Genomic DNA, 23,492 nt, shown 5'->3' with positions numbered 1-23,492 from the left:
TCACACCTATTACCTTTACCCCTGCATCCCATTGGCCGATTTTGTAGCGACACCCCCCCCCTTGGGGAAGGATAGTTGTAATATTATTTATATTATTTTTCAACCTTGGGACCCCATATGTTGTTAGAGGGCATATTGTAACGCCAACTGCAAGCAATTTCTAAATGAGCTGCTCTTAATAAGAAACAGTAAGTTCACCTGGGAAGAATGTCGACTCTGTACCAACAGGAAAGTAATTCAAAGCATGTTTTCTGCTCTTGCTGCTGTAGATTCCATCCCAACAGGATCCCACACAGTTGCCGGATCCTTTCAATGATCTTTCCGTCGGAGGATGGGAGATTACAGACGAGCCAGTGGGAAGGTTGTCCGTCTGGGCCGTGTCTTTGCAAGGAAAGGTAACACCTATTTGCCTTCGGGATTCTTGCGTATGGCAAAAGAGTGTTGGTCCATCCGTCCGTCAGCCGGTCTACATCAGGAATGCAGAGGGCTCTAGCCAGTGCTGGTCCTACTCAGCGTAGACCCATTGAAACTAATGAACACAACTCATTTTAGGTTCATTAATTTCAGTGTGTCTTCTCTTGAGTTGGAGCAGTATTGGATACAATCTAGAACAGTTTTTCCCAACCTTTGGGTCTCCATTTGTTTTTCAGACTACTATTCCCATCATCTCTGACCACTGGTCTTGCTAGCTAGGGATGATGGGAGTTGTAGTCCAAAAACAGCTGAAGAAACACTGATCTAGAACCTTTTTCATCCCCAAGAGATACATACTCATGAGGGCAACTTTGCAGCGGTAGCCTCTGGCAGGCAGGGGCAGGCAGAATACTTTAAATACGTTTTTGTTTTATTTTTTAAATTACAGGTGTTATTTGCCGCTCTGGGCTCCCGTTTGGGAGGAAGGGCACGGTGGAAATTTATATAAAATATAAAATTAAATAGACAAACATATAAAATCAACAGTTGCCATTCCTGAAGGCTACACGTTTCCCCCTCACTTCAGGTCTGGTACAGGGAAGACGTCTGCCATCACAATCCGGAAGGTTCTTCGTGGTCTTTAATTGCTACCCCCGGTGAAGCCGTCCAGATCAGCTGCGGGCCATACGACCTTCTCTGGGGAACTCTTTGGGAAGGGCAGGCGATCGTGAGGGAAGGGATTGACAGGAACAACCCTCAAGGTAAGCCCTATTTTGTGGGAATGTTCAGGGTGGCAGGAGAGGATATATTGTTTATTAATATCCTTCCTAACTTGCTCCAGCAAGTTCCTTTATTTAGCAGAGTTTACATTCCCCTTCTCACGCACAGCAGAAAACTCGTTGCAAACTCATGTGAGTTTCTTAAGACAATACACAATTCAAGCTGGCTTGTCCAGATCAAAATGTGTTCTCATATTTTGCTGGTAAGACCCCTTGAATCCTTCCTAAAAGAATAAAGACAGCACAGTCTTAAGGTAAAGGGACCCCTGACCATTAGGTCCAGTCGTGACTGACTCTGGGGTTGCGGCGCTCATCTCGCTTTATTGGCCAAGGGAGCCGGCGTACAACTTCCGGGTCGTGGCCAGCATGACTAAGCCGCTTCTGGCGAACCAGAGCAGCGCACGGAAACACCGTTTTCCTTCCCGCCGGAGGGAAGGAATTTATCTACTTGCACTTTGACGTGCTTTCGAACTGCTAGGTTGGCAGGAGCAGGGACCGAGCAACGGGAGCTCACCCCGTCGCGGGGATTCAAACCGCCAGCAAGTCCTAGGCTCTGTGGTTTAACCCACAGTGCCACCTGTGTTCCAGCACAGTCTTATTCATAAGCAATAAAAAGAAAGTTTACTCACGATCAGACAGAGCACACTGTGATCCCTGAAGGCATGCTTAAGGCTTAAAGTTATAAGCATATACAAACAGGTTTACCCCATATGTGGGTAGACTTAGTGACTGCAGTTAGCAGTCCGGGAAGTTTGCAGGACGAAAGGAAGATGGAAAATAGAGAGAGAGGCAGCATGCCTTGTCCTTTTACCAAGTCTGGAATGGTCACGCCCACCCACTAGTCACATGCAAGGAAGGACGCTCCAGGCCAGGAGGAACAGGAAGTTTTGACTGGCTGGACCAAACATCCCCTTGCATGTCCACTCTAGGAAAACAAGGAATGTTGTATTTGACTGCTCCCAGTTGTTATAAGAATTTTAAGATCTTAGATATATAATAAATGTTCATAAATGTACCAAGCGAACACATACATAAATATATAAACCGCATGTCTGAAGCAGCATAGGAAGACAGTCCTGAAACCATTTTGACTCCCAAGCTGACCAAATGTTCCTCTGCAAGGAGGGAGAAGGTGGGAAAAAAAACTTTCCTTGTTACAGAAATTGAGTAATCACCATTTCAAAGGAATGGGCAGACTACCAGGAAAGGCAATTAGATAAGGCATTATCAGATAACCTGGCAGACAGGAAAAACAACAACATTCAAATTTCTCTTGTAGACCACCTTTTCTGTGATGTAGGTATGGTGTTTGTGGGGGGTGGTCTTGGGTTACACCCCTTCTGTGATGTACGTATGATGTATGGAGGGGTGGTCTTGAGCTCCAGGGCAGGGAATTTAAAATATATAAAATATATAAAAATATAAGGGCAGGCACACCTTAGTTCTGGGCCCTCCTCCTCTCTCCTGTGGGTGAGGGGAGCACCCTGTTGCAACAGCTTTAATAAAGATCAGGCTTATGAGCTGCTTTGCTTCTCAATAGTCTCTGGTTGGCCTCTGTTATTTTCTCCTACCAGTAGGGAACCCACGTAAGGACTCTGTATGGGCCCTTGGATACCCCATAAGGGAAAAAGGGCAGATTTTGTTTACAACACAGTGGATTACATCCCACACATTTGCGGTCTTGGGAGACTTTTGACGATGACCTTCAAGCGCTGAACTGTTTAGGATCAGGTGACTTAAAGGCTGTAGCAGCATTCGTTGCTCACCTGGCTTCCCAGCGCCACGCATCTATTGGTTACTGGGAGGGTGAGGAGCCAATCAGGTGCTCCGTTGCTGCGCCTAAACCTTGCCAGGCTCCCTGCCGCCTCACCCTCTCGGTAACCGACAGCATCGTGCGGCTTTGGGACCCCAGGTGTGCAGAGCCGCTCCACCCATTGCTACTGTTTAAAGTGCCGCCTGCTTTTAAATCCATAGCTTAAGATCTGCTTCAGAGACCCTGATTAGGTGCTCTCGTGCAAAGATAGTCTGCCTGGGGAACAGGGCCTTTTTGCTGGTGGCTCCACGTTGTGGTATTTAATCCCACGTCAAATGAGGCAGGCACCATCCATCGGTAGCTCCAAAGAGGCCTTTAAAACCCATGGACTGAGGTGTAGAAACAATAGTTTGCTCTGGCTTTTGTTTGCTTAACTTACGATGGGTTATTGTTGCCTTTGTGCCAGTTATTACTATGATTATGAAGGAGATATCTTTAAGTGGTTTTAATTTGCAGGTGTTTATTTTATTTTGTTAAGTTTATATCCTGCCCTTCTTCCCAAGGGAGCACAAGGTTCACATTTTGTTGATGGTTTGATGTGTATTTCGTATGCCTTGCTTTCCGAAGCGTGTTTTTCTTGAGGTCATAAATTTACAAAAAGTAAATAAAAGCATCATATTTTCCTTCTTGTTTGGAACTGAACTAGGGTTTCAAATTGTTCTCTTGCTTTTTCCTCTGATAGGAATTTCTTGGACGATTGTGGAGCCTCCGGTCGCAGAGAATGGAATCTTACATGTGTCAGTGGGTGTGAATGTTGTTTGGGCAGTTACCAAAGACCGAAAAGTAAGAAGCTTTGAGACACAATTGTGGTTTAAGGTTTCCTTTCATTTAGTGCTGGCTATGTTTCAAGTCCTCGTGACAGAAGAGAGGAACTGAAAACAACAGTTTAGGATAACAGTCAGTTACTCCCCATCACCCAGGGCAGTATCTTTGCACCTTAAAAAATTGTCCTGTCCCCTATTCCACTTTTAAAAAGACTGGGGAATCTTCATTATATGTTGCTGTGATTTATTAATCCAGTTCCCTTGGTTTCCTGGGAAGAGGAAATAATTGTCAGAACACTCTGGCAATTCTGGCCCTTTGTGGGGAACAGGGGTCTCCTAACAGCTCTCAGCATCCTTAACAAACGACAGTTCCCAGGATTTTGCGGGAAAGCCATGACTTTTTAAAGTGGTATGATACTCCCTTAAATGTGTAATGCAAATGGAGCCAGTTGCCATTTTCTGTGTAACCTATAAAGTAATTCAGGAATGTGAGTATTGCTACTCTGCATAATTTATTCCAGTTTCAGAATCAATTAGGGAGGGGAACGGAGTTGGGAGAGAAATCCGGAGCCACCAAGCAGTAATTTTGGATATTCTCCCCTCAGGTCTGGTTCAGAAGAGGTGTGAACTCTCACAATCCTTGCGGCACCAGCTGGATCGAGATGGTTGGCGAGATGGTGATGGTGAACGTCGGCTTGAATGACCAGGTGAGGCTCCCTTTAGGACAGGCATAGGCAAACTCCGGCCCTCCAGATGTTTGTGATTACAATTCCCATCACCCCTGACCACTGGTCCTGTTAGCTAGGGATGATGGGAATCGTAGTCCCAAACATCTGGAGGGCTGGAGTTTGCCTGTGCCTGCTTTAGAAGCAGCACAGCAGGTATCCAAGCAGGTCTGGAACATTAGCCCCACTCGAAGTTGAACCAGGCCTGCAAAAAGAAAAAAGAAAAAACTTTGAACCCGTTCATAGGATTGGCTCTTCTACAGCTGAACCGGGATGAGCAGAACCATAGCTCACTGGCAGAACACAAGCCTTGCATCTCAGGTTAAAAGGGTGAGGTCGTAGGTGGTTGGATGTGTAGATGAAAACACGCCTCCAACTTAGTTTAGGTTTAAAATCTGTCAAGATTTTATTCAAAGCATTTGCTAAGGAGAGGTGCAGAGGTTTCGCTAGTCTGGTTTATTTTTTTATATTTTTAATTATCTTTGCATTTTCTATTTTACATAAAACAAATGAATTAAAAACATAGACGTATAATCCCCACGTACTTGTTACGTGAAATACATGTGCATATCATCTTTTTGGGTACCTTTCAACTCAAACATTTTTCTCGGCCTGAGTCTCCTGTTTTAATTACTGCGTGGTTTTAATGGGATCGTTTCACTGTGTATTTTAATTGTGGTTGTTTATATTTCAGTGTTCAAATGGGGCTGTTTTATTCCGTGTTTTGATTTTGTATTCTAATTATGGCTGCTTTGTTTTCATGCTCGCATTTTCATACCTGCAAACTGCTTTGAAGCTTATTTTGGCATTAGGCAGTACATAAATATATCAGATAAAGAAATATTATTGTGTCAAATAATAAAGTTGCTCTTACTTGCTACAGCGCAATGACTGGGAGACACTTCTTTTCTGATGTCAGCCACAAGGGAGTTGAACATCTATTTTTCTTACTCTCGCACACATTTCTGCTTTATCTTCTCTCTCTCGCTCGCTGTCTAGGTCTGGGGGATCAGCTGTGAGGACAGAGCCGTTTATTTCCGTCAAGGCGTCACCCCAAGTGAGCTGAGTGGGAAAACGTGGAAAGCGATTGTTTGCAGCCGAGATAGTGACCGATCACAGACTGGCAGCTCAACAAGTCTCCTCAGGTAACTTAGAAACCCTGAGAATGTGCTTTTAACAACAAAAACCATATTCTTCTACTACAGTGGTACCTCGGGTTACAGACGCTTCAGGTTACAGACTCTGCTAACCCATAAATAGTACCTCGGGTTAAGAACTTTGCTTCAGGATGAGAACAGAAATCACGCGGCGGCAGCAGGAGGCCCCATTAGCTAAAGTGGTACCTCAGGTTAAGAACAGTTTCAGGTTAAGAACGGACCTCCAGAACGAATTAAGCTCATAACCCAAGATACCACTGTATATATAATTTGCTTGGCAAGCTTGCTACTGAATAACAGTCTTGGATCCGCTGTAATCTCTTTCTCTTCACCCTTTCCCCAAGTGCTGGCTGTTTCTTCACGGACGACATCAAGGAACAAACCAACTCCATATTCCGAAGTGATGGAGACCTCCCATCCGATATTGAGGCACCTCTGGTTCTGGAAAACGTTTGCCTGCCTGGGTGTGCAGCAGGTGACAACAAGCCCCAACAGGCACCGGAATCGGACGCAGGCCCGGCTGTGAATCTTGTCCCATCCCCTCTTGACGAAGCCAACCCTGCGGCGGATAAAGGGCTGGCAGATGTCCCAGAAGCGCCTGCCTTGGGTCCAGATTCTCAACCCGCCGAATTGCAGTGGACAAACATTGACCTGAAGGAGGCCAAGAAGCCAGCTGCGGCCTCTGCAAGCGCCTCGGCTGAGGCATCCAGCCTGTCCTCTTTTGGCACGTTATCCGTTGGCATAGAGGATCATCTGGAGGCCGACGAACATCCGTTGTGGGCCTGGGTCTGTGGCGGAGGCTGCTTTGTGGATTCACACAGCTCCCTCAAGTGGTTCACGGTGCAGTCAGGTGGGGGAGATTTCCAGTGTTTGAACCATCTCCATGTCCCCTTCTGAATGTGTACACTTCCCCTGTGGTCCTTCCTTCCCATTGATCCAGCCCTGTAAGGTCCCACTTTTAAATATCTATCCTTTGGTCACGGACTGAACATTGAGACACACCTAAGTTTCATGTGCAGCGGTGTCTGGTAAACCTGCGTCTGGCCTGTACTACTTAAGACGGCAGGTGGGAATTCACATGACTGTTCTGTACAAAATAGTTCAGTATACAAGGAAAACTATCCAGATCTTTCTGGAGATGGATTCTAGGCAACCTTTCCCTGACCAGCTGGTGGTGTGTTCTTTTCTTTTTGTGAAGGAATGTTGAACCCTCACAAGTGGCCTGAAATTGTATAGTCCAGACATAGGTCTGCTGTCTCATTCATTTATAAGAACTAGGCCTGAAGCCTGGACAAGTCTCTATGAGTAAGGCCGACCCCTTTCCCTCAGATTTGCAAGACTCCTGGCATTTGTGCGACTATCTCTTCACTTTAAGTTAGCCTTCTCCAGAGCTGAGTCCCTTGATGGTGTCAGACTACAGCTCCCATCATCCCTGATAGTTGCACATGTTGGTAGAGGCTGATGGGAGTTGTAGTCCAGCAACATCTGGAGCTGGGGTCAGCAAACTTTTTCAGCAGGGGGCCGGTCCACTGTCCCTCAGACCTTGTGGGGGGGCCGGACTATATTTAGGGGGGGAGAATGACCAAATTCCTATGCCCCACAAATAATCCAGAGATGCATTTTAAATAAAAGCACACATTCTACTCATGTAAAAACACGCTGATTCCCAGACCGTCTGCGGGATTTAGAAGGCGATTGAGTTGGATCTGGGCCCTGGGCCTTAGTTTGCCTACCCATGATCTGGAAAAACAACACATTGGCTTCTGATAAAACATAGTGCTATGTTTTTTCTCATCTTCCTAGTAAATGGTCTTGGAACCCTACCTCAGACTTTGGTACCTCCTATCTTGGGCAATGAAGTCTGTGTGTGGCGGTGGGATGTACAAAGTTGCCTCACATCCATGCCAAACATATAAAGCACTTGGCTTCCCCTAGAGAATCCTGGGAACGGTAGTTTACCTCTCAGGTAGCTACAGTTCCTGGCACCTTTCACAAACTACACTTCCCAGAAACCCGCCTTATACTGAGTCAGACTCGGTGGTCCATCTAGCTCCATACTGCCTACACTGACAGGCAGCAGTTCCCCTGGGTTCCTGATAGGGAACATTGCCAGCTGTACCTGGGCATTGAACCTGGGACCTCCTGCATGCAGGGCAGTTGCTCTAACATTGAGGTGCTCTCCTTCCCCAGGTAGAAGCAATGGCTTACCTGTCTAAGCAGTGTTGTCTCTCCTGACTTCCGGTGGCTCTCTCAGGTGTCAGGCAGAAGTTATCACATCACCAACTTCTTGGTCCTTTTTGAACCAAAAGTGACAGGGATTGAACTTGAGGCCTTCTGGTTGTTCTGTTGCCTAGTCCTTAATTATGTGCTCCTCCTTTTCTGCCGTAGCCTTATCCTCTTCCGGGCAGTCCCTCTCTCTCTCCATCACCCCGGCACAGACTGCCGTGTGGCGGAAGCAGATCTTTCAGCAGCTCACGGAAAGGACTCAGCGGGAGGTGGAGAACTTCCGACACTACGAACAGGCTGTTGAGCAGGTAAGCCTGGAGAGAGGCTGCCATCTTTTCCTGCATTTTGACTTTCAAAATGAGCAAGCTGAGGGACTCTGAAGGACCTCGGAGATGGGCTGAAAACTTTCCAAACTACATTTTTCATGCAGTCTTGACATTATGTATTAAGAGCTTTATGGCTAAGTTCCTAATACAGTGGTACCTCTGGATGCGAACGGGATCTGTTCTGAGCCCCGTTCGCATCCTGAAGCGAACGTAACACGCGTGTGCACAGGTCACGTTTCGCCACTTCCACGCATGCGTGTGATGTCATTTTGAGCATCTGCGCATGCGCGAGCGGCAAAACCCGGAAGTAACGCACTCGGTTACTTCTTGGTCACCGTGGAGCACAACCTGAAAATACTTAACTTGAAGCTACTTCAACCCGAGGTATGACTGTATATATTAAGAGTTTTATCGCTGAGTTCCTAATAATAGTAGTAAACATGACTATACCTCTGTTATGGGGGCATGTTATGGAGGAGGGGAGAAGCAGGTTGAAGTCTCCTTAGGGCCAGAAAAAAAATGATTGGATGCAGCATGAGGTTCTAGGACCTATGTGTTTGCCACCCCACCATACAGAGTGAGGCCAGGGGGGGATCAGGTTCCATGCCTCAAGATGCTTACAACCTACAGTTCTAACAATGGGTGCGCCGAAAGGAATTTGACCTGTCTAACCTACTTTTAAAGTTGTGTAAGTCGATCACTATCACCACATCCTGTGGCAAGAAATTCCATCGTGCAAGAGCATAAATAAGTACTTTTGTCTGGAACCTTCCACCCAGCAACTTCGCTGGATGGCCCCAGAGAAGGGGGGGAAATCTCTGTCTGCTTTCTCTGCACAACCACCATAGTATGGTGTCCGCTACTGTCTGTAGTAGAGAGGAGGAGTGATGGAGGGAAGGGGAGCGGAGGTGTTTGGCCCCGTTGTGGCTTCTGCGCCTAAATGATGCTGTTGGGTAGTTGTGGTTTTATTGCATTGTATTCATTGGACGCGGGTGGCACTGTGGGTTAAACCACAGAGCCTAGGACTTGCCAATCAGAAGGTCGGCGGTTCGAATCCCCGCGAAGGGGTGAGCTCCCGTTGCTCAGTCTCTGCTCCTGCCCACCTAGCAGTTCGAAAGCACGTCAAAGTGCAAGTAGATAAATAGGTACCGCTGTGACGGGAAGGTAAATGGCGTTTCCGTGCGCTGCTCTGTTTCGCCAGAAGCAGCTTAGTCATGCTGGCCACAGGACCCGGAAGCTGTATGCCGGCTCCTTCGGCCAATAAAGCAAGATGAGCGCCGCAGCCCAGAGTCGGTCATGACTGGACCTAATGGTCAGGGGTCCCTTTACCTTTACCTATTGCATTCATTTCATTTCATTTTTGCCTCTCCAGTCTGTCTGGGTCAAAACTGGAACCTTGCAGTGGTGGAGAAGCTGGAAGCCTTACAGGTGGGTTGATGTGCGGGTGGCCCTAGAGCAGTTCACCGGGAACGACGGCACACGGGACAGCATCCTCTTCATCTATTACATGCACTACGAGGAGAAGAAGGTACCGGCGCGCGGCCATATTCTCTCTAGAAAAGCCACACTGAGCTCTCTGCGCTGTGTCTGTATTTTATGCACTGATTTGCTTTGTAAACTTATAACATGATGTGAGATGGATTTTCCACCCACCCCAGAAAACTTTTCTGTGAAAATGTCTGAAAAATGCGTTGTTTGCTTCATATAATTAATCAGCAGCATAATAAGCAGATGCAGTACCATTCAAATGGGTCGATTGCCAAATTCTTAATTTCTCCTCCATGAAGCATTCACACCTATGTAACATATATATGAATATCTCTTCCATTGTGCTAAAATTAGCATTTAGCATTTTTAAGTACAGTTGTACCTTGGAAGCTGAACTGAATCCGTTCCAGAAGTCCGTTCGACTTCCAAAACGTTCGGAAACCAAAGCGTGGCTTCTGATTGGCTGCAGGAAGCTCCTGCAGCCAATGGGAAGCCCTGTGAGACATTCGGCTTCCAAAAAAAGTTCAGAAACTGGAACACTCACTTCCAGTTTTCGGTCTTTCGGGAGCTGAAACGTTGGGCAACTAAGCCGTTCGAAATCCAAGGTACGACTGTATATGACAAAACTGTTTGGAAAAGGGAGGATACTTCAATTTCTAATTATCCAAATACATGTTGGAGTACAAGGCACCATCTTAGATGATGGCCTCCTATGTGAGGAACGTGGGAATGTGCCTTATACTGGCAGATTCCTGACCATAGACCCATCTAGTTCAGTATTATCTACACTGGCAGGCAGTGGCTCCCCAAGATTCCAGACTGCAGACTTTTCCAACCCTACCTGGAGATGCCGGGGACTGAACCTGGGACCTTCTGCATGCAGAGCAGGTGCTCTACCACTGAGCCAGGACCGTTCACCCAATGCTTTCCACCAGATTCTTTAAAAATTCCAAGATTCAGTTGTTATTACCGTATTTTTCGCTCTGTAGGAAGCACTTTTTCCCTTCCAAAAATTAAGGGGAAATGTGTGTGCGTCCTATGGAGCGACTCCTTGGCTTCAGCGATAGCAACACGAAGCCTCCAAAGCACAGAGGGAGCGCTCCCTCCGTGCTCCAGAGGCTACGCGTTGCTTTCGCTGAAGCCTGGAGAGTGAGAGGGGTCGGTGTGCACTGACCCCTCTCTCTCTCCAGGCTTCAGGGATAGCCGCCTGAAGCCTTTGGAGCGCAACGGGAACTCACACTGCGCTCCAAAGGCTTCAGGTTCCTTTTGCTGAAGCCGGGAGAGCAAAACTCTCCTGGCTTTAGCAGAGAGGGAGAGCTGCGCAGCGCCCCTTCAGCCAAGCGGGAGGAGAAATGGAAGGGGCTCAATTTCTCCTGCCGCTTCGCTGAAGGGGCGCTGAGCAGAGAGGGGGAGGTGTTTTTTTTCTTGTTCTCCCCCTCTAAAACAAGGTGCGTCCTATGGTCAGGTGAATGCGCTCCTCAGTAAAAAAAAGCTTGTATTTTGTGTGTGTGTGTGTTTTCCCAGTACATCCATGTGTTCCTCAATGAAGTCACCATCCTGGTTGAGATCCTAAACGAGGCCAAACATTCCTTCGCTCTGTATACGCCGGAAAAAACCAAGCAGCGCTGGCCCATCCGACTAGCGGCTGCCACCGAACAGGAGATGCACGACTGGGTGAGCTCAAAGACCAGATGCATGTTGAAATCAACAGAGCATGTTTTGAAATTCATTCCTTGTGTATCAGATTCGAATATTGCCTTAAAAAAAAAAAAAAAAAGCTCCCATCTGCACTGTACATTTAAAGCAGTATGATACCACTTTATCACTCATGGCTTCCCTCAGAGAATCCCAAGAAACGTAGTTCAGTGAGGCTGTTGAGAGGTGTTTAGACCTTTCGTTCCCACAATTCCCAGAGTTCTCTGGGGAAAGGGATAGACCAGCGGTTCTCAACCTGTGGGTCCCCAGATGTTGTTGGACTACAACTCCCATCATCCCTGAGCTCTGGCCTTGCTAGCTAGGGGTGACGGGAGTTGTAGTTCAACAGCATCTGGGGCCCCACAGGTTGAGAAAGGCTGGGATAGACTGTTAAATCATTTTGAGAATTTTACAGTTAGCCATCCATCCCTCTTCTCCAGGAAACTCTGGGAATTGTGGCTCTGTGAGGGGGAATAGGGGGTCTCCTAACAACTCACAGCACCCTTAGCAAACTACACTTCCCATGATCCTTTAGGCAAAGCCATGACTGATAACATAGTAGGATGCTTTAAATCAGGGGTGTCCCAACTTCCAAGAGACTGCGATCGACTCCCACTATAAATAAACTGGCAGTGATCTACCCATTTTATTGACCAGAGTTCTTGAGCTTTTTCCGGTTGGACAGGCCTGCTTTAAATGCATAGTGTCATCTCTTGATTCGTATTTTAAAGGAGCTGCAATGCTCAAACTGCTGGTGTTCCCCGTGACTAAATGTGTCCTCCTCTCGTGCCTCCCAGCTGGCTCTCCTGAGCATGTCCTGCTGCGAAAGCCGGCAGATCCAGGGTCCCCCCTCCCATCAGGCCATCTGGTCCGTGACCTGCAAAGGGGACATCTTCGCTAGTGAGCCAAGTCCCGACATGGAGGCAGCGACACACCCAACACCGTGTGACCAAATGTAAGAAAGCTTTAATAAGTCTCCCTTGCTAATGGATTATATGTGTGGCTGCAAATTTGCCCTTTTTTTGCCGGGTTGGGGGGGGGGGGGAATCAAACACATGGCAAATTTCGATTGACCGGCAGAGGACAGGCCCGAACCTGTTCCAATAAACTCACAGGTCTCTACTGGGGTTGTTTCCTAGCCAATTTAAGGGCTCTCTCACTCTCCTTAGCCTACCTTACAGGTTGTTTTACGGCTATTGAGGGATCCAGGTGTGCGTCCCCAAACTCGTTGGAGGAGGGATGGGCTAAAATTGCAATAAAAATAAAAATGTTCGTTTATAGAATAGGTGGATTGGTTTCAGCAGTTCTCAACCTGTGGGTCCCCAGATGTTGTTGGACTACAACTCCCATCATCCCTGAGCTCTGGCCTTGCTAGCTAGGGTGATGGGAGTTGTAGTCCAACAGTATCTGGGGACCCACAGGTTGAGAAAGGCTGGTTTAGATGGTTCTGTATCCTGGGGGAATGCTGAGCAGATTTTTTTTTTGTCCTGCAGGTTCTGGCGCCAGATAGGTGGACATCTCCGAATGATTGAATGCAACAGCCGCGGCATAGTCTGGGGCGTGGGGTACGACCACACCGCCTGGGTTTACACCGGTGGATATGGAGGAAGCTTCTTCTCAGGTAAGAAATATATTTTCATTTTGATCTCTGTACTTGCAGGGGGGCCTAGATGGCGCCCCTGGGTGAGACATCCTACCTGCCAATGACCTGGCATTATAATTGACAGGTGGGATATCTTACTATATAATAATATCTCTATGACTGTCATCACGCTGGCGACCCAAGTGCACATGCGCAGCAACCCCTTGCAATTCAGGAGTCTCTACTAGATCATACATGACAGAGGGCCATCCAATTTCTGCTGAAAAACCTCCAAGGAAGGAGAGTCCATCACCTCCCAAGGGAACCCGTCCCACTGTCAAGCAGTTCTTAGTGTCGAAAAGTTCCTCCTGACGTTTAGTCAGAATCTCCTTTCTTGGAGCTTAGAGCCATTGTTTTGGGTCTACCCTCCTGAAAACAAGCTTGCTCCATCCTACATAAGACTGCCCTTGAGATATTTGAAGATGGCTATCATAGCTCCGGGGACGCGGGTGGCGCTGTGGGTAAAACCTCAGTGCCTAGGGCTTGCCGATCGCATGGTAGGCGGTTCGAATCCCCGCGGCGGGGTGAGCTCCCGTCTTTCGGTCCCAGCTCCTGCCCACCTAGCAGTTCGAAAGCACTCTTAAGTGCAAGTAGATAAATAGGTACTGCTTTATAGCGGGAAGGTAAATGGCGTTTCCGTGTGCTGCGCTGGCTCGCCAGAGCAGCTTCGTCACGCTGGCCACGTGACCCGGAAGTGTCTCCGGACAGCGCTGGCCCCCGGCCTCTTAAGTGAGATGGGCGCACAACCCTAGAGTCGGACACGACTGGCCCGTACAGGCAGGGGTACCTTTACCTTTACCTTTATCATAGCTCCTCTCGATCTGCACTTTTCCAGGCTAAACGTACCCAAGTCCCACAACCGTTCCTCATAAGGCTTGGTTTCCAGATCCTTTATGAATCGCTTCCCATAAGATCTCACAGTAAAGGTAAAGGACCCCTGACAGTTAAGTCCAGTCGCGGACGACTCTGGGGTTGCGGCGCTCATCTCACTTTACAGGCCGAGGGAGCTGATGTTTATCCACAGACAGTTTTCCCGGGTTATGTGGCCAGCATGACTAAGCCGCTTCTGGCAAACCAGAGCAGCACACGGAAACGCCGTTTACCTTCCCGCTGGATTGGTACCTATTTATCTACATGCACTTTGACAGCAATAAAAACAATTCCATATGTAGAAACAATTTCAAATCTAATACAGATACAGACTGATATTATACACAGTATTATATTTTGTGTGTGTGTATTTATAGACACATACATGCATATACATTCATACACATTCCTGTATATATTAATTTAGGGAAGGATATCAATATTTAAAATGGGAAATGGACGTTCAATATTAGGGTGTGATTAATGGTCTGGGTCTTGTAGGTCTAGCAAGCAGCGCAGATAACATTTACTCGCAGTCGGATGTGAAGTGTGTCTACATTTATGAGAATCAGCGGTGGAATCCTGTCACTGGATACAGCAGCAGGTACGGGGTGCCGAGGGGCAAACTTCAGAGTGACTCTCTTGGGGTACGTCCATTGGAGTCTACTGGTCTTACTTGGCTGACTCTATTCATTTTTTTAGTTGTCGTTTTTAACAGCAAGCAAGCAACCATTTCCATTTGCTCTGCCCACTAGCATCAAAACCTGGTTTTGATTCTGGATTGCGATCCTTGCAAGATGACTTGCCCACAACTGTGTGCGTTGAACATTTCAAATAATAATAATAATAATAATAACAACAACAACAAATTTATTATTTATTTATTATTTTTAATATACTCCCAACAGTATATTAAAAAGACGATAAAACATCAAACATTAAATGCTTCCCTAAACAGGGCTGCCTTCAGATGTCTTCTAAAAGTCAGATAGTTGTTTATTTCCTTGACATCTGATGGGAGAACGTTCCACAGGGTGGGTGTCACTCCTGAGAAGGCCCCCAGCGCTGGACCTCAAATGTCTGGGCTGAATGATGGAGGTGGAGACGCTCCTTCAGGTATACTGGGCCGAGGCCATTGAGGGCTTTAAAGGTCAACACCAACACTTTGAATTGTGCTTGGAAATGTACTGGGAGCCAATGTAGGTCTTTCAGGACCTTTCAAACTCTTAGGTCTGATAGTTCACCAAGCTTGGGAGGCCTAGGAAGTTCTCTGTACTGGGTAAATACTAGATTTCACCACTTGAGGGTGTGTTTGCCCAAAAACGTTTAGCATGGGTGCCGGGACCAGGTGGTTGGGTGGAAGAAAGCATGCCTAGGACCCGCTTTGTGGAAACTGCACGGCTCAATTTTGTTGTCAAGACAAACAAATTTTCTGCTTATATATTTGCCAAGAAATGTAACTTCTGAATGAGATAAATCTGCTTATGGATTTGATGTATTTATATCTTGCCTTTCTCCCAAGTTGGGATTCAAGGTGGCTATGCCAAAATGGACTATGCCAAAATGGCAAAATTAACTGAGAAGCTCAGGAATCAAGAAGACAAGGAATTTAAAAAAGAATGGGAAATGTTTATACAAAATCATTGTAAACAGGTCAAAACATTAGCAGGATTTTAAATACACTTGTAGCAACATATAGATAATTTAGGAAGATGAAAAATTGGAGAAGTACTGATATGCAGTTGAAAATAGAATTAAAAGGACCCATGGAAGGGATGTGGAGGAGTCAGGAGATTCAGAGTAATCTCAATATTTTGATTTCGTACTGTTTTATGTTGTATGTTTATATCCTTGAAAATCAATAAAGAGGCAATGATTAAATGGGCAATTGACTTCGGTTATAACATCGAGTTTGAAAAGTGGTTGAAATTGTGGAATAGAGATATTAAATTTACGGCCTGTACGAGTTTGAGAGAAAATGTTTGGAAAATGCTCTATAGATGGTATCTTACGCCGGCAAAATTGGCTAAAATCTATAGATCAGAAAATAAGACATGCTGGAAATGTGGTGAAGTGGAGGGAGACCTCTACCATATGTGGTGGCAATGCAACAAGGTGAAGGTTTTTTGGGAAGCAATTTATAATGAACTTAAAAAAGTTTTTAAATATACTTTTCCCAAGAGACCTGAGGCCTTTTTGCTGGGAATAATGGGTAAGGAAATAAAAAATGAAGATAAAAAAATATTTCTCTATGCCACCACAGCCGCAAGAATTATGCTGGCACAAAACTGGAAAATAGAAACTATTCCTAACATAAGTGACTGGCAGGTCAAAATGATCAACTATGCCGAGCTAGATAGATTAACAGGCAGAATACGAGACCAAGACGACCAGAAATTTCAAAAAAATTGGAGTAAATTTTGGAATTATATTGGAACGGATATATAGGAGGAACTGGCGGTATTAGAAAAACTTTATCAGCTAATAACTATAAACTTTAATAAACTAATTACGCAATCTGAGATTTATTTGATACTTACCAAAAGGGTGAAGGGAAGTCAAAGGCTAAGGAGAGCCTAATGGTTATATTATTATTTTTTGTATGATTGTATGATTGTATGTTTCCTTTTTGTATAGTATGAAAATAGGATGAATAATTTATGTTAAAATGTTTATTTTTGTATTTGTTAGTTCTTTTTTCTTTTTTTCTTTTTTTCTTTTTTTTTTTGTACAAATTCTGAATAAAAATTTACTTGCAAAAAAAAAAAGAAAATCAATAAAAAAGATTATTAGTTTTTTTAAAAAAACCACCAACATAATCTGTGCCTAGTTTTCAAAGGATAGGAAGGTCTTAGACTGCTGGCAGAAGGATGATAATCATCATCATCATCATAATTTATTACTTATACCCTGCCCATCTGGCTGGGCCTCCCAGCCACTTTGGCCGGCTTCCAACAGAATATTAAAAACACAATAAAACATCAAAGATAGTGAGGGAGCTAGTCCAACCTCTTTTGGGAGGGAATTCCACAATCTTGGGGCAGCCACCGAAAAGGCTCTGTCTCATGTCACCACCAACTGTGCCTCTGATGTTGATGAAACCGAGAGAAGGTGGGCTTGGAACTATGTTTTGTGCAAGAACCCTCATCGGTGACCTGGGAATTGACCACAGCTTCCTTCATTTTAACTGCCATGTAATGTAAGGAAAGGCCTGGATTCCAGCTCTGAAAATCACACTGGGAAATAGCAGAGGAGCGGCAGGGATCCCAGAAGCTCAAGCACCGCTAAACCGTGGTTGGATGTTACACGTGGACCCAACTCAGCAAAGTCTCAAAGGCTGCTCCCTAATACAGACATACCTTATGTTGCATCTGCTTCATGCTGTGTCTTTTCACGTTACGTCCCGCAGCAACCCAGAAGTACCGGAACGGGTTACTTCCGGGTTTTGCCGCATGCGCAGAAGTGCCAAATTGCGCCGTGCGCCTGCGCAGATACAGCACTTCGAGTTGCGGGCATTTCACGTTAACGGACGGGCCCCCAGAACAGATCCTAGCCGTAATACAAGGTACCACTGTACGGTGTTATGCAAGGAAGGCATTTCTGGTGTGAAGTGGTTTCTTTTAGGCTGCAACACACAGGACTGAACTCCACTGAACAGAATGGGACTTAACTAACTGAGTCAGCACACAGAAGATCAGGCACTGAGCGTCCTGTGTGTGTTTTGTCTTACAGGGGCCTCCCCACGGATCGGTATATGTGGAGCGATGCCTCCGGCTTGCAGGAGTGTACGAAGACCAACACCAAGCCCCCGTCACCACAATGGTCTTGGGTAAGCGGACTGGACCGTTCTGGACATTGCCCTGTTGCAAAGATGAACTGACTTGCAGCAACAGATTTTCTGGAGATGTATCCCTCCCTGTCCCAGCTAAGTGCCTTTGGACAAGTCACAAGCCTGTATGCCATGTACGGAGGTGGATGATTGATTCACCTAGCTCAGTATTGTCCACACTGACTGGCAGCAGCTCTCCAGGGCTTTGGGCAGGGTAGACTCTCCCTTCCATATCTGACGATCCTGGGATTGAACCCAGGACTTCCTGCATGCGAGGCAGATCCTCTACCACTGAGCTACAGCCAGGGAAGGTTCATAGAACCATAGAATTTTTGAGCTGGAAGGGACCCCGCATCATCTAGTCCAACCCTCTGTGATACAGGAATCTCAGCTATAGCATCCATGAGAGATGGCCACCTCTGCTTAAAAACCTCCAAGGAAGGAGATTCCCCCATCTCTTTGTGAGAGTCTGTTCCACTGTCGAACAGCTCTTACTGATATTTCGTTGGAGTCTCCTTTCTTGTAACTTGAATCCATTAGTTCGGGTCCCACCGCTCTATTTGCTGCCTACTCCAGTTTCGAAAAGGATATTGGAAAATCCTGTGTGACAACTAGTTTTTCCCTAAACTAGTTTTTTTCTGTTTTGCCCTGGGAGTTTTTCGGTTGGGGGTGTATGGATAGGATCAGTGTGAGAACCCTTGACTGCTGGTGTAGAACTGCCTTGGCCTACCCCCTCGCCTGTTCCCACCTCCCATTTTTTAATTTCCCACAATTCCCCCAAAGGGCCCAACCATAGCTTTGCTCCAGGTCATTGTGGTGACTTTAACCTGGCTTTCCAGACCCAACTGCTGCTACTGGAGGAAGCCACCAGGGGGCACCCTGCAAGGAGCTTTCTCAAAATTTATGTTGCTGGTCCTGGATAGGGATCAGTTTTCTTCTCCTTCGCCTTCTGAATTCTTGACTCTCTCTCCACTCAATCCAGGTTTCTGACTGGTACATTGATTTTAGCGTTTCGGGTGGCACTGATCGGGAAGGGTGGCAATACGCAGCTGACTTTCCAGCGTAAGGCTTATTGTTTTCTTTACTACTGCTAAATGGTTTGGCTTGCATAAGTTACCTCCCCTGTATCTGCTTATGAAGTCTTAAGAATGGCAACAGGAACAGAAGCTTTTGAGAAAAAACACAGGGGGAAAATATTAGGTTGTAATCCATTCAAGGTTACTTCCACACCATACATCTAAAGAGTTCTTGTTAGACCTCTGTTGCCCTCACAGAGCAACAGTTTTCAGAGTGGCTGAACAATCTAATCCCTCTTCAGAGGGAACTCATGAAATTAAAGGCCTGTGAAGGGGACTAAGGGTCTCCTAACAACTCTCAGCACTCTTAACAAACTACAGCTCCCAGAATTCTTTGGGGGAAGCCATGACTGCTTAAAGCGGTATCATAATGCTTCAAATGTACAGTATGAATGTGACCCAAGATTCTCGTTTCTGCATTTATTGGGTTAAAAAAACTAACGTTCAGGTGGGGCCTGCTGCTGTCTGGGCCCCGCCATTTTCATTTCCCATGATGCCCTCCACAGTGTTGCTCCAGGGGATTGTGGGAAATTAAAATGGCATCTCCAAGAATGGCTGCCCACAGGAAGCATTCCAGTGGTGGGAGAAGTAAAAAGCTAAATGGAGAAGATTGGTGCTTGTACGTTTTGCCTCATATCTCAGGTTCTACAAATGCTAAAATCTTGCTTTTAAAAAAATTAGGATCTTCTTGGAGGCAGGGGGCAGAGAACAGCCCCCTCGCTCTCTAGACACCTGTATGTCCAAGTAGCCCAGCACTGATTACAGCACATCCGCTGCTGCTGCCACCAGATTAATCCCACCAAGGCCTCCTTCAAATTTGGAGCTGGACCTCACTGCAGGGTTGTTGTGAAGAGGAAAGGGACCAAGTTTGTGCACCTTGGAGGGAAATGGGGAGGATCAAAGTAAATTCAAAATCTGGTGCTCTTTGTGCCTGTATCAGTTTATGGAACCAACAGCAAGAAGATCTGAATTTGTTTCATTACTCATGTCCCATTAGACTGTACAGAACTCCATAAGCTCCATTTATACGAAAAATAAATCTGGCACCGGGGTGTTGCTTTGCTCTTTAGCAAAAGTTCACTCGTGACAAGTGGCTAACCCCCAACATAGGAGTCTGGTTGGCCCAACAAGCCACCCTTTGTCTGAGAGGAGTGAAGGGCCAGGACCTCTTTATCTTTTTGCCGGTGGACAGCGTTAAAAAACAGTGCGTCTCTCCTTCCTGCAGGTCTTATCACGGGCACAAGACAATGAAGGACTTTGTGCGACGAAGGCGCTGGGCCAGGTAAAGCACATCACACTCAAAAATAGTTTAGGTACCTCTCAGGTATATTGCAGGAGGGGGAAAAGAATTTTCCCTTCCTTTGCACGTACATTGGCCTGCTTCCCTTACCACATACTTTGTCGATTTTTAAAATCTGATTCTATTCTATACTGCTTTAAGTATAGTTAACAGCCTTACTACGGAGTCATTGGCAGCTGTTAAAGATGGTTCATAAGAATCTATTAATAGCCCTGCCATCCTGTTCTCACAGTGACCGACCAGATCAGGGGTCGGCAAGGCTTACCGGGCATGGGCCAGATCACTCCCACGGAGATCCTCCGTGGGCCAGACTGGCGCAGCGCAATGCCGGAAATCACGTCTGAGCATGTCCGCAACGCCAGAAATCGCTTCTGCGCATGCCCAGATGCCGAAATCACACCTGCGCAGAAGCAATTTCTGACGTCTGGGCATGTGCAGAAGCGATTTCCGGAGCGGCGGAAGAGAGTACCCGTGCTGCGCTGCGCTGGTTTAGCGCAGCGCACAGGGACTCACCAAGCGGGCAGCTCGTGGACCAGTTAAACAGATGCTCATGGGAAGCTTGCAAACTGGACGCGATGAGTGCTCAACAGCACTCCTGCCCCACTTGCAATTCCCAACCACTCCTATTCAGAGTTATAATGGCGAATACACAGTCTCCCTGATCTCTCTGGTCTTTGTGAGTTTCAGTATGAACAGATCCCCAGCCCCTGCCCCCTGGACTAGTGCAAGGATTGGGGCCATCGCTCGCCATTGAGCTGGCAAAATGCACCTGGCCATCGAGGGCTTTTAAAGTCAACACCAATACATTGAATTGTGCTCAGATACATAATGGGAGTCAGTGTAGATCCTTTAGGACCGGCCTTCCAATCTCCACTCAACCTCCCCGCTTCGCCAATAAAGCAAAGCAAATGTAGGAGGAATGAGTTGGGTAGTTTTTTTATTTCCGTGCCAAGCTGGAAGGCATCAGTGCCCTGATCATTCTCTTTGCCCTTTGACCTCCCGACCACCACACAGCGGTGCCCTTATTAGCTTGGCTTTCTAAATATCTTCTCGTGCTGAACTGCTGTTCATCCAGCCCCAACATTGCATCATGCTCATTTGGCTAATCGGTAAAACACACATGCCTTCGTTAGCTTCTGTAAACCTACAACTTGAATTGCTGCCCACTGCAGTTTTTGGCCTCCCCTTGGCTGCAGGTTCAGGTTTTTCTGGGCCCTGAAGTGCCAGTTCCTGGTGCTTAGCAGGGCTCCCTCGGGTCTCAAACCGTTGTATATCCTGCAGCTGCAAATGGGGAAAAGAAGGGGTTGTTTGGCCCTCGAAGTTCAGCCACGTTCCCCACCGCAATTCCCTGCGTCAGGTTTTGAAAGCGTTTGCTTCCTGCCACCCGCGATCCTTCTCACAGTGCTTCATAGCATCATAAATGTTCATGCATTTGTAAGAAATTGATCTTCAGTATTGTCTACTCTGGCTGGCAGCAGTCCCCATAATTTTAGGAAGAGAGTCTTTCCCAGAGCTACCTGCAGATGCTGGGGATTGAACCTTGGACTTCCTGCGTGTAAGGCCGGTCCTCTGCCATTGCTCTTTTACTCACCTCCTTTCTCTCTCCCTTGCCTTTCCAGGAAATGCAGATATGTCACCAGTGGTCCTTGGCTGGAAGTCCCCCCAATAGCCCTGTGGGACGTTTCCATCATTCCTGAATCTCTGGCTGCTGAGGATGAGTTTGTGGCTCTCTGGGCTATCAGCGACAAGGGAGATGTGCTTTGTCGACTATGCATCACGCCCCAAAACCCAGCTGTGAGCCTTTTATTTTCTTGTGTGTTCGTGTAAACTGAGCACCTGAAATGAATCTAAATAACATCACTTGTGCACTTTGCTAGTTTGTATGCTCTTGGGTGAGCTCCCGTTGCTCGGTCCCTGCTCCTGCCAACCTAGCAGTTCGAAACCACTTCAAAGTGCAAGTAGATAAATAGGTACCGCTCCGGCGGGAAGGTAAACGGCGTTTCCATGCGCTGCTCTGGTTTGCCAGAAGCAGCTTAGTCATGCTGGCCACATGACCCGGAAGCTGTACGCCGGCTCCCTTGGCCAATAAAGCGAGATGAGCGCCGCAACCCCAGAGTCGGTCACGACTGGACCTAACAGTCAGGGGTCCCTTTACCTTTACCTTTATGCTCTTCGGTAATCAGTTATAAATGCTGTTTTTTTAATGGGGCATGTTAGGGTCAATCCTCATTTAGTTCAGGCCTGGGGGACCTGTGGCCTTCCAGGTGTTAGGATCGCATCATAGAATTTTAGAGTTGGAAGGGACCATGGGGTCATCTAGTCCAACCCCCTGCAATGCAGGAATCTTTCGCTCATCATGGGGCTCAAACCCACAACCCTGAGATTAAAAGTCTCATGCTCTACCAACTGAACTTGAGCTCCAACTCCCATCAGTCCCAGCCATAACTTCATGCATCTGATAGATGACTGTAGCCCATAAATGCTTCCACTACCAATAAGGTGGCTACCCCCTTGGAAACTGTGTCAGCTGTGCAAGTGTCACTTCAAACATACCTAGGGGGACCCGTGGAGTTTTATCTTCTTGCTAGCTATCTTCCCATTCAAGTAACATTTCTATACTCTGAATCCCACCTCTTTTTTGCCATTGTGTTCCATTTATATCTAATAGACACGACACAAAAGGAAAGGGGGAAGAGGAGGGCCGATGAAAACAAGCGAATCCAGGAGCCAATGCTTAACATTACACAGTTGTAGCAATGGCAAGGTGGAACGGCCACTGAAGGGAGGCAGTGGTGGGATGGGAGGAGCCAAGTGGCAAGTGACTCCCCACTGAACTTACTAAACAAGGCCTTCCTGTCTTGCCTCTGATGGAGATAGTTCTGGAAAGTGGCGAGGGATTTGGGGAAAGGAAGGGTCCCAGCAGCAGATGGAAGCAGAGCCAACGATGGCCATATTTATAGCTTTGTCCTCATTCTCCCGCATAGTTTTACAAGGGCAGCACTGAGGCTGAGGAGGAAGCAGAACAGACAGAGCCACCTTCTGGACCAGTTAGAAAGTAGAAAGGCTGAGGTTGGTGGGGCAGTGCCCCATTGCTCTAACTGAGCCCAACCAGGTCAACAAAGGGGGTCTGACTGGGTCCCCTCATCCCCCAGCAGCAGCCTGAGACCGCATCTAGCATTGGAGTTTTGAACTTCAGTGCTTGTAGCCAGCCTCCCTTGCACCTAGAACCAAATGCTTCTTTGAAGAAGTCCTGTTGCATTTTCAGTAGGCCGTTCCAATCTCAGGACACAGTCGTGCAACTTTGCTTGCCCTAGGAATTGCTTTGCAGAAGGGTGAAATCCACTGTTATTGTACCAGGAACCACTGAGATTGGGTAGCCAATGCATTC

The 23,492-nt window shown here is 46.8% G+C and overlaps 1 protein-coding gene across 1 annotated transcript in view; it reads left to right on the top strand.

Moving 5' to 3' along the window:
- Positions 1-23,492, top strand: part of TECPR1 (tectonin beta-propeller repeat containing 1) — a 41,321-nt gene that overhangs the window by 9,272 nt on the left and 8,557 nt on the right. Inside the window, exons 5-20 of the mRNA XM_080980943.1 lie at positions 270-395; positions 1,001-1,175; positions 3,689-3,789; positions 4,376-4,477; positions 5,495-5,640; positions 5,997-6,502; positions 8,041-8,186; positions 9,577-9,732; positions 11,217-11,366; positions 12,185-12,342; positions 12,881-13,008; positions 14,401-14,503; positions 17,632-17,728; positions 18,711-18,790; positions 20,030-20,086; positions 21,724-21,898. Of these exons, the coding sequence (XP_080837069.1) occupies positions 270-395; positions 1,001-1,175; positions 3,689-3,789; positions 4,376-4,477; positions 5,495-5,640; positions 5,997-6,502; positions 8,041-8,186; positions 9,577-9,732; positions 11,217-11,366; positions 12,185-12,342; positions 12,881-13,008; positions 14,401-14,503; positions 17,632-17,728; positions 18,711-18,790; positions 20,030-20,086; positions 21,724-21,898 (2,406 nt within the window). The remainder of the gene's footprint in view (positions 1-269; positions 396-1,000; positions 1,176-3,688; positions 3,790-4,375; positions 4,478-5,494; positions 5,641-5,996; positions 6,503-8,040; positions 8,187-9,576; positions 9,733-11,216; positions 11,367-12,184; positions 12,343-12,880; positions 13,009-14,400; positions 14,504-17,631; positions 17,729-18,710; positions 18,791-20,029; positions 20,087-21,723; positions 21,899-23,492) is intronic.

This window comes from Podarcis pityusensis (genome assembly GCF_964106645.2).
Source record: "Podarcis pityusensis genome assembly, chromosome: 14".
Lineage (NCBI taxonomy): Eukaryota > Metazoa > Chordata > Lepidosauria > Squamata > Lacertidae > Podarcis > Podarcis pityusensis.
The sequence above is the reverse complement of the archived record's forward strand: the minus strand, read 5'-3'. Positions and strand labels throughout refer to the sequence as shown.